Source organism: Physeter macrocephalus, chromosome 16, assembly GCF_002837175.3.
Source record: "Physeter macrocephalus isolate SW-GA chromosome 16, ASM283717v5, whole genome shotgun sequence".
Lineage (NCBI taxonomy): Eukaryota > Metazoa > Chordata > Mammalia > Artiodactyla > Physeteridae > Physeter > Physeter macrocephalus.
The window spans coordinates 29,916,952-29,928,419 of record NC_041229.1 but is presented as its reverse complement, the minus strand read 5'-3'; the positions used below and the strand labels follow the sequence as shown (position 1 = coordinate 29,928,419).

Sequence of the window (11,468 nt, the reverse complement as noted above, 5' to 3'; positions counted from 1 at the left end):
CCGCGCGTTCTCCCGGGGAAGCTGTCCCTGGATCCCGGGGCCCGGCAGTGGCGGGCTGCACGAGCTCCCGGGAGGGGCGGTGTGGAGAGTGACCTGTGCTCGCACACAGGCCTCTTGGTGGCGGCAGCAGCAACCCTAGTGTCCCACGCCCGTCTCTGCTGTCCGCGCCGACAGCCGCGGCTCGCGCCCGTTTCTGGAGCTCCTTTACGCGGTGCCCTTAATCCCCTCTCCTCGCGCCCCAGGAAGCAAAGAGGCAAGAAAAAGCCTCCTGTCTCTTCGGCAGCTCCGCGCCCGTTTCTGGAGCTCCTCTACGCGGTGCGCTTAATCCCCTCTCCTCTCGCACCAGGAGACAAAGAGGCAAAAAAAAAGTCTCTTGTCTCTTCCGCAGCTCCGTATAAGTCATTCTTAAAACACCATTAGGGGGTTTCCCTGGTGGCACAGTGGTTGAGAATCCACCTGCCGATGCAGCGGACACGGGTTTGTGACCCGGTCCGGGAAGATCCCACATGCCGCGGAGCGGCTGGGCCCGTGAGCCATGGCCAATGAGCCTGCGCGTCCGGAGCCTGTGCTCCGCAACGGGAGAGGCCACAACAGTGAGAGGCCCGCGTACCAAAAAAAAAAAAAAATCACCATTAGGGACATTAGCTGTGTATCTCCTTTACTGGTTTCTAATGCTCTTTAGGGTAAAAATTTTATTCCTCATTGTCTTCTATCATATCACTATCATTTCACATTACTTCTGTCATATCACATATCATGTTGTAATTCTCTACATAGGATTTAGCACTATGTAGTCTTTTTCTTATAATATATTTAGAAATAAGTATATTGCCTTTATCCCCCAGTAAAATGTAAGCTCCATGATAGCCAGGTCCTTATAATGCCTGCACATTATAGGCTCTCAGTAATTGTTGAATGGATGGACAATAAAGACTTGAATATGTATTGAATGAAAGTATTACATCTGACACTAATATTGATAGCTCTCTTAGTTATCTATTGCTGTGTAATAAATCGCCCTAGAATTTAGTGACAAAAAACAATGAAAAGTTATCACATTACAGTTTCTGTGAGTCGGGATCTGGGGGTAGCTTAGCTGAGTGTTCTGTCTTAGGGTCTCCCACAAGTCTGCAGTCAGGTGTCACCAGGGCTGCAATTACTGCAGCCTCTCAGAGCACATATGGGATGGCTCTTGGCAGCCCTCAGGTCCTCACTTATTGTTGACTGGACATATCAGTTCCTTGCTACATGGGCATCTCCATAAAGCAACTCACAGTATGCAACTTTTTCACAGAGAGTGAACAAGGAAGAGATGAAGAGAAAGTGCGCTAGACAGAAGTCACAGTATTTGTACCCTACTCTCAGAAGTGGCTTCTCATCACTTTTGCCATATTCTTTCATTTGAAGCAAGTCCCTAAAACCAGTTCATACTCAAGGTGAGGGAATTTCACAAGGATGGATATGAATGCCAAGTGGCAGGGATCACTGGGAGCATCTTAAAGGTTGCCTACCACAGTAACTTATTTTATGTAATTAAACACTATACAAAGGAGCTATCTTTCTACAACAGGAAAAGCATAAAACTTAGAATGTGAAAACCTGACCTATCAGCTATCTATTGCTACATAATAAACTGCCCTGAAACTAAATGGCTGAAAACAAGAACAATCATTTATTTCGCTCATGAGTGTGTAGTTTGGGCAGGGTCTGGCGGGGAAGGCTTGTCTTTGCTTTGTGTGACACCAGCTGAGTCAGTTCAGCTTAGAGCAGGAGGATCTACTTAATGGACGCTCAGTCATGGGGCTGGCTAGGTGGTGCTGACTATTGGCTGGTAGTTTATCAGGACTGATGGCTAGAGGCCTTGGTTGCTCTCTAGATGTCTCCACATGGGCCTCTCTATATGGACTACTTGGCTTCTTCACAACATGGTATCTTGGTTCTAAAAGTGTATACCCCAAGAAAGAGGAAATGAAAGCTGTGAATTTGTTAAGACCTAGATCTGAAAACTGATAAAGCGTCACTTCTCCCTTATTCTATTGGTCGGGTTGTCAAGGGGTGGGGTGGACAGAGACCTCAACTCTCAATGGGAAGAGTATCAAGTAATTTTGGGACCATGTTTTGAAGCTGCTGCTGTCTGCCCTTTGGGCACAAATTATTTGCATGTCTCCCACATGTAAAATGCAGTCATCTCCTTCCAAGTTTCCCCAGATGTCTCATTTCTTTACAGCCTCAGGCCGGATGTTGTCATCAAAATCGGGTGGAAGTATGGGTGAAGCTTCTTGGGTTTGGTTCTTCAAAAACAGTTTCTCAAGCATAGTTTTCAACTAAAGACCTATGATGTGCAGAGATAAGTTATTTGTCCCCTACAAACCCAACATAAAATGGTAGGACAGGTAACTGCAATAGACATTCCCACTCAAAAAATGAGGAAATGGGAGGCTCATGTGTCCTTAGCAATTCTGAAATCTAAGCAAGCTTATGTTTTCAGTTCCTTTATTAGGATTCCATGTTGTTCCCTGGGAATAATTATCCATGGCTCTTGGTTTTGCCCTCTGAGCTGTTGATTCTCATCTCTTAATTATCCATACATTTCAATAAGATTTAGCCATGTTTGCAGCTGAGTGGTTTCCTCAACCTGCTTCCTACCCATAGGGATTCTGGGGTCCAAAGTTCTCATTTAATTGTTCCCTCTTTTCCCCATTAATCCCAAACAGATGAAGCTTACACCAGAACAATATTCTAAGATTGTGAGTTTGCTTTGAATCTCATTGAGATTCACATTAGGCAAAAACTGTGGCCATAAATCTTGTGATAAGCCTTTTTCTCTACCTTAGGCTTCTTGTGTGTTGGCTGTGGGACAACACCCTTAAGATTCATCGAAGCCTTATTGTTTAACAGAAGGGATCTGCAAGGCATGCCCTTAAGGTCCCAAGAGTACTTTTGTCTGTCTGAGATTGTTTCCTCCCTTTCCTTTAAGTCCTCAAAGTCCCTTAGACCTCCACTATTCTCTTAGAAGTCCTTTATGTTTTCACTTACGTTCTGTTGAAGGTTCTTCCAGCTTCAACCCACCACCCAGTCTCAAATCTAGTGCCATATGTTTTAGGTTTTTGTTAAGGTAGAACCCTACTTCTGGATACCAAAGAACTGTATCAGTTAAGTCTTGCTGTATAACAAATCCCACCAAAACTTACCAGGTTAAAACATAATAATTTTTTAAAAATCATTTTATTTTAAGCTTACAGATCTGAAATTTGGGTAGACCTTGGTAGAGAAAGCTTGTCTCTTCCACTCCGCTCATTCATGTGGCTGGCAAGTCAGTGCTGCCTGAGAGCTGGGAGCCTCAGTTCATCTCCACGTGGGCCTCTCCAAAAATGGGACTTCACAATATGTTGGATGGGTTCCAAGATCAAGAGTCACAAAAGACAGGAAATACAAGCAACCAATTTCTTAAGACCTGGACCTGGAAACTGGCACCACATCACTTCTGCTATATTCACAGGATACTTATTTAAGAAGAAGAGCAGACTTCAAGTCTCCACAGGAGAATTGTCAAAGGATTTAAGGGTCATGTTTTAAAATCATCACACCTGTTTCAGTTCACAGCATAGCTCCAGCACTTAGCTACCATATTCCTAAGAAGGCTTACTTCATTCACCTAGAGTAATTGAACTAGATATTTTCTAAGGTCTTTTTTTCACTGTAAGGTTTGTTATCTTACAATTTCCATTTTCCATACATTGTTGATATACTCTAGCCTGGAGTAGTTTCTCATCTATGTAATCAGACAGTGTTTTGGGTTAAGAAATTGATGCTCTCTCCTTATTATTCCACTTGAGAAAAATAAGTGTTAAGTTTGAATGATAGTTACATAATATTTGAAAAATCCAGAAAACTCTCACAGAAAAGGTATAATATTATAATGAATGTATTAATGGAGAATGTCAGTTAAAAGAAGGTCAGATATTAAAAAGTTAACTTTTTTAGAAAGGTTTTATTTATTTCTTTAATTTAGAGTATTTTCTGTTTTATTCTCTTTTTGTCATATATCTGGTGTGGTTTGGGAGATAAAATTTCTGTAATTCTGTAGGGACACAAGACTAGTTGTTTTTTCTCTTTACTACTTATAAAATGAATTTGTGAAATTTAATTTTATTTCATTACATATCATTTCAAGAAAACATGGTTTGCTACTTTCTATATACCAGTTTATGTTCATTTGTTTATTCTTTCAAGAATTTTTACTTAAAAATATTTCCCTTTAGAGAAACAGGTCAGTTCATTCTGACTCTATTTGTCATTCAATTTTAATGAGATAAGATCAAAGAAAAAGACATATCTTTAAAAAAATTTTTTATTAATTTTTTTATGGAGTATGTTTGCTTTACAATGTTGTGTTAGCCTCCACTGCACAACAAAATGAATCAGCCATACACATACAGATATCCCCTCCCTTTTGGACTTCCCTCCCATTTAGGTTACCACAGTGCATTAGGTAGAGTTCCCTGTGCTATACAGTATGTTCCCATCAGTTGTCTATTTTATACATACACTGGGATTGACACATATACATTATTGATATTATGTATAAAATAGAAAAAGACATATCTTAATGAAATGAATTCATGATACACAATGTGAATTATGCCAAAATATTTTCCCCATCACACTGTTAGAAGATCTTTTATATGTAATATTGTATATGTAAACTTAATTTTGATCCTTTTAAAATTGCAGTGTCCTCTCACATGGCAAAGCAAGTGGGAAGGTCCAGAAGATCCTTTACAATACCTTAGAGGTCTTGTAGCTCGTGCCCTTGCAATACAGGTAAGATGAAATTATTTAGTAATTGTATGACTGTATGACGATTGTAGTATAAACTCTCATATTGTTAACCATTCAGCTAGCAACTAGTGAAAATATTATGATTTTGTTCATAGAGCACCATATATTCCTTTCTTATTCTGTCATCTGTGATTTTACCTAGCACTCTTTAAAAAAAAAAAATGTTCTCTCTGTGTAGTGTGGCTTTTCATAATTTTTGAGAATTTAGAGAAAAATCTACAATTTTAATATAGATGGATCATATAGATGGTAACTGAAACTTATAACTGTGATTAATTTGCTTTAGGGTGTGTCCCCCCTACAGGGAGCTACTTTTTTCTGTTTTATTTTGGTTTTTTCCAAATTGATCAAGTTTTTTCAGATCAGGTAAATGAAGGAAAATTGAACAGAATAAGGAATGATATAGACGGAGAAAGACAAGGTGATTTTTTTTTTTAAGGAATAGCAAATGTTATAGGTCAGTTGGTGCACGCAATGTACCCCTTTTCCTGTGTGGTTTTGCACTGTCTTACTGCCTTATTCCTCTGCTTGTTACACTGCTTTCACAAATAACATTCTTTGTCATATCAGCTTATTAGGAGTAACTTGATCAGTGTCCTTCTAAATACAGCAATCCTCATTCATTTTTTTTTTTTAGTAGTGCACATACCTGTCCACATCTTTAACTTTTCCCTTAGCAGAACACCCTGCTTTTTACCTTACAGAGAAAATTCAAGCTATGAAATATGACTACTTGAAAATGCCTACCCTTCCCTCCCACCTACAAATTTGTCTAAACTTACCCTCATCATCTTTGTTCTAATACAAAAGTAATTGACCTGCTGTTGAAGGCTCATCCCTAGAGCTGTATACTTGATTTCATCCACTCTCATCTCTTTAGACACTTCCTCTAGGGGGGGCCTTGCCTTGTTGTGTAATTTCATCTTTTCCTCTCTTCTTACTCTATCCTGCCAGTCTGCAAATGGTACTCCTTTGAAGGGGCCAAAACTCCTCTGAATGTTTATTTGGCTTCCAATATAATCAACCTCTCAGTTGTAGGATTATTGAAGAAGAAACTACTGGATCTGAAAATGAGTTTAAAATTAGCAGGTAGAGAAGAACAAGGCAGGGACTCGGATTTAGCCATCTTCCTATCTACTGTGTATATGTCCGGATATAATCTATCAATAAATGCCAGAAAAATGGAGGGAAGGAAGGATAGAGAAGTCAGAAGAAGAAGGACAAATAGTCCATCAGTGCTCTTAGAAAAATACAGAAATGCTCTGAAGTCCTTGGTATGTTATAATTGCATGGCTGTGATAATTTATCACTTAATATATGTATCAGTATTATTTGCATTAGATTATTTTTGTAAAGGGCAGAAACTTTATTTGCTGCCAATGGGTAGCTTTTATTACACTATATGTGTAAGTATGCTTAATAATTATATGTGCATATAATGTATTATTGATACTGAAATTAATATCATTTAAATCAGTTTTACATAAATTATTACAATTTTCTGGCATGATTATTCATACTGAGTATATTGTATACTGATCATAAAAACTGAAAACTTTTTCACTGTGTGATTTTCTAAAAAGCTTTATAGGCATTTAGCCTTAATTATAATGATAAAATATCCTTCTAACCTTCACGATAATTTTCAGGCTTGACCATAGTTTATCTTATCTTTCTACCTAGGGAATATGCAATAATTCATCATTTATGTCACCACTTAAGGGTATATTTTTATTGTTTTCCTGCCTTAATTTTTTTTTCAGTTATGAATGTACAGATATTCGCTTTCCTAAGATAACCTTTAATGTTTGGGATTCACCTTCCATCTAGTCAAGGGTCTGCCAGGTCCTTTGATTTCATACGTGCCTTTTATGTTTCACAGATAAGTAACCAGAGCAACTTACAAAGTTTAGAGGAACAGTGTGGCTACTTAGGTGGGGAAGAAAGGGCTGAGCATATTGGGAGGGCAGGGAGAATTAGAAGTACTATTTTCAGAGATCTGAGAAAATGGCAGCTTTTGGTTATTTATGAAAGTGTAATGATCAGACTGATTCCAAACAGGTACACAGCAGGTTGAGCCCAGTTCCAGCCATGGTTTAAAATCCCAGAGCCTTTCATTTTAGGGCATAACATATAGGAAACAGAACAAGCTACTGAGAGCATTACACCTAGTGCCTGATCATTACAGGGGTTTTGTGCAAATAAGGTGAGAGTGACTGGGTCAAGATGGCATTCATTTATTTAGTCAGTCAAACATATTATAAGCAGCAACTTTATGCTAAGCTCTGAGTGACGTACTGGAGATAAAATTAGTAAATTGATGCAGTTTCTGCCTCACAGAATTTAAATTTCTTACATTCATTCATTTAGCAATTAAAAATTCTATCTTGGTGCCATGCACTGTGCTGAGGTTGCTGAATATAGAATGGTAAACAAAATAGACATACATTGTGTCCCAAGGAACTATCCTTACAATTTATCAGAAAAAATAGACAACCGAATAAACAGCAACAGTAAGAGTGACAAGGGGAGCCTAGCACTATGGGAGCAAATAGCAGGAGTACCTAACCTACATGGGAACAGGGAAGTGCTGCTTAAGCTGAAAGCTTAGTAGGAATAGACCAAGCGAGGACAAGAGGAAAGACTGTGCCAGACAAGAGGAAGGTCAGAGTCAAGAGTAAGCCATGCACTTTCAAGTAACTAAAAGCAGAGCATAGAGCACAAGGAGGGGTGTTCAGAGATTAGGCTGGTGGAGCAGGAAGGGCCATGTTATGATACTGTATTAAGGGATTATATTTGATCATAAGGGCAAAAGGGAACACTGCGAGATATTAAGGAGAGAAATCAGATTATGTTTTAGAGGGTCATTTTTCAATATGGAGAGAGTCTTACTCTACTGGGTGACATGGGTTTAAAACTGTCCTCTAAATGCTGGTGATTTAGAGAGAGCCAGAGAACCCCTAGGTACCCAAGCAGTCTCAGCCAAAGAGAGTCTTGCAGTCATTTATCCTCTGGTCTCTACTCTAAAATCCTTTAGGGCAAGGACTTTAAAAAAAATAATAATTCCACTGTATTTCTAATATGTAGCATACTGCCTTCTGAATAAATGAACAAATGAATGGACTAGATATATAAATATAATATATATAACATATTATTTCCTATTGAGACCCTAGAATTATTTTCCTGACTTCGAGTTTTTCTGCTCTTTCTTCAGAAATAACATCTTCTGAGAGTTTCTTTGGTTCCTGATTTCCACTGTTTGTTTCCCCTTTGGCCTGCAGAATAGCCTCTGCAGAAGTTCTGCCTAGTATAGTCTGATTTTTCTGTGTTGATCATTTTAAATTCCAGTATGTTCTCTACCCAGTTCATAAATCTGTGGGGCCAGCATTTGCCTTTTTCCCTCTGTCTTTCTATTTTCAACTTCTCACAGTTGGATCCCTTGACTCTACACCTGCAATTTCTGTTCCAGCCTACCTCATGAGTTGATTCTATTTAAGGATATACAGACCTTCATATCGAGTACTCAGTTAGGCTTGGGTATGCTAAACAGACCCAGTATTCTGCACATGTTTCATGGGCTCCTGAATGTCTCCACATTTTGCTTCTACTGCTAACCAAACTTGGGGTGCCATGTGTCATTCGCAAGATTTCATGCTCATTTTTTAGGACTGAGCTTCTCCTTAGGTTCTGTCTTTCGTTTTAAAATTTATAGTGACTTCTTGAACTCTACACAATTGTTTTGGCCTAACTCAAGCCAGTGGCTGGTACACTCATATACTACCAAATCCTGCCACCCTTCACTCTTATGAAGGATTCTTGTTTATATCAACTGTTAAGGTCCTTGAAATCTGGGGAGATTTAAGCAATAAAAAGAATTAGTTATTATTGTTATTATTATTAGTAAATGCCATTCATCATGACATATAAACTATCCTTAGAGTTTATCAGGAAAGACAGCAAATAAGCCACAACAACCAAAATTATAAAGGAAGTACAGTACTCTAGGAATAAATAGCAGAAGTACTGCAACCTAGAAGCACTTAATGCTATCTCCGTTCCTGTAATGGCCTGAATTAAGTCTGAATTAGGCCTCAGTTGGGCACTGTGTAGTAGACTATACCAAAGTACCTTTTCTATCAGCAGACGCTAATGTTATGTTGCTTCCTTCCAACCCCTACCACTGTGGAACGCTGGGAAGCATATTTTTCCCTAGTATAGGCATCAGCCCCTTCACTCTTATGTTTTTCTGAGATTATTTTTAGGTGCTGCTTCCTATTTTTTGTTCAAATATTCAGGCATACAGTTTCTCGCATGTCTGCAAAGATGCTTGTTGTCAGCCACATAGATTTCTTTCACTTTTCACTTTGCATTTTACTTCTTTGGCCCACTTCAAGAAAACTAATTCTTCATTGAAAAAGAAATATCTGTGAGCCTCTAGCTCTTATTTCTTCCCCTTTAACCCTAATCATCAGACTGGAATTTCTAGATCTAGAAATGTGGCTCATTATGCCCTTTTTGGGTTCATCTAAGTAGCTCTTCTCACTTCCCTAGCAGTAAAATGTACTAGTGACCTATATTTGAGCTTCAGATCACTTTCTTTTCTTTCAGTGCACCACTTCAAACATATACTCAAACTTTTTAAATGATCAAATGAAGGATAGAAAGAAAAATGAATATTTATAAGAACTGAGCATATTTTGGATCTCAGGCATACATGTGCTTTACACGTGATCTAGTAATATTTATAACATATGAGGTAGATATTTTTATTTCAGTTTTTAAAGATGGAAAAAGTAAAACCCCATATTCAAGAATAGTTTATAAAATGTATATTATAAATGATAGGACTCACACTCAAGTTCCCTTTCTATAATAATATCTCAGAGTTTTTGATATCTATCAGCAATGTTTCTACCCCTTGAAACCTTTTTATAAGTTGGCCTCAAGGTCACCACACACTTCTGTTTTTTTATCTGTCTATTTCTCTGGCTTTTCTATTCCCTCACCTCTAATTGGATTCCCTAGAGCACAGTCCTCTGACCTTTTCTATCTGTACTCCACCCGTTGTGATCTCATGCCTATGAATCCCATCTAAACTTTTATTATTCTCAGATTTATAGCTCCAGCCCAGTATACTCCCCTAACTCTGATGTATACTCAGTATTTTCACTTGGATGTTTAATAAACATCTCAAACTTAACATATTCAAAACTGAGCTCCTGCCTTTTACTGAAAAACTTGTGCCACCCGCAGTCTTTCGTGTAAAAGTAAATGACATCTCCACCCTTCTTGAGGCATAGGCACAAGGTCTTGGAATCATTGTTAACTCTTCTCCTCTCATACACTGCATCCATTCAACCAGAAAAATTACTTTGGCTGTATGTTCAAAATATATTCCGAGACACCTCTCCACCACTTTTCACTGCTACTACCTTGATTGAAGTCATTATTGGTGCAGCTGCCACCTGACTAGTCCTGCTTCCACCCTGGTCTCCTTTCTGGTCAGTTCTCAACCCAGCAGTCTAAATGTCCTGGTTAAAGCGTCAGATTATATCACTCCTCTCTTGGAAATTTCCCCACGGTTTCTCATCTCATCCAGAGTAACAAAATCCTTACAGCAACCTACAAGATCTGGCCCGTTTACCTCTCTGATTTCCTCTGCTACTTTTTGCTTCCTAATTTATTCTGTTTCAGCCATACTGGTCTCCTTGCTTTTCAATGAACAGCCTGGCACACTCCCTCAAAGGGACTTTATTCTTCCTGTTTCCTCTACCTGGAATGCTCTCCCTCAGATATCTGCAAGGAAGTTTCTTTTTTCTTTGTTTCTTCTTTTGTTTTTTTGCAAGGAAGGAAGTTTCTTTATCCCTTCAGGACCATCCTATTTCAGATTGTAACCCTCCTCTTCCTTAATACTTTGCATCCTGTTTCCCTTTTAAATTTTTTTCCATAGCCTATATCTCCACCTAATAGTCTATATATTTTACTTATTTGTTTGTTTGTTTGTTTTCTCTGTATTCCTCCACTAAAATGGAAGCTTGATAAGGGCAGAGATTTTTGTCTGTTTACTGCTCTTTCCAAGCATGTAGAACAGTGGCTTACACAAGTAGGTTTTTCAATAAATATCTGTTGAAGAAATGAATGATTCAGTCAATCTTAGGGTTATTCTCAAGCAAACTGACATAAATCTCTTTCATGCTTCCCAATAATCATGATTCATACACCTCCTGAGATTTTAGCTTCTATTTAAATCTACCCAACGAAACTATTGTTTAACTTTATACTTTGTTCCACCATCTAACATTTGAAGCCTTGTTTCATTTTCTCTTAAGATCCTGAACTTTAACAGTAATTTTATTAAAATTACATTGTTTACTTTTCATTCATTTTCTGAGGTGTCTTAATCTATTTTGCAAGGTTCTGCAATACTTTGCATTCCTGAAAAGGGATCTCTTTTTTTCCCCTAACTCAGTAACTTTCACAGTCATTACTGCAGTGTTTTACACATACTGGGTACTCCGTAAAAGTGTTCATAGGAAAACTTACATAAACAAAATCGAAAAATAGTCTGTATGTGATCAAAAAACCTCCAGCATCACTATTTTCATGTACTATACTCAGCTAGA

At 38.3% G+C, this 11,468-nt stretch overlaps 1 protein-coding gene across 1 annotated transcript in view; it reads left to right on the top strand.

Annotated features, from left to right (window-relative positions):
* The window catches only part of DYNC2H1 (dynein cytoplasmic 2 heavy chain 1), a 387,388-nt gene that overhangs the window by 313,201 nt on the left and 62,719 nt on the right, over nucleotides 1–11,468 (top strand). Inside the window, exon 85 of the mRNA XM_024115318.3 lies at nucleotides 4,735–4,824. Within this exon, the coding sequence (XP_023971086.1) occupies nucleotides 4,735–4,824 (90 nt within the window). The remainder of the gene's footprint in view (nucleotides 1–4,734; nucleotides 4,825–11,468) is intronic.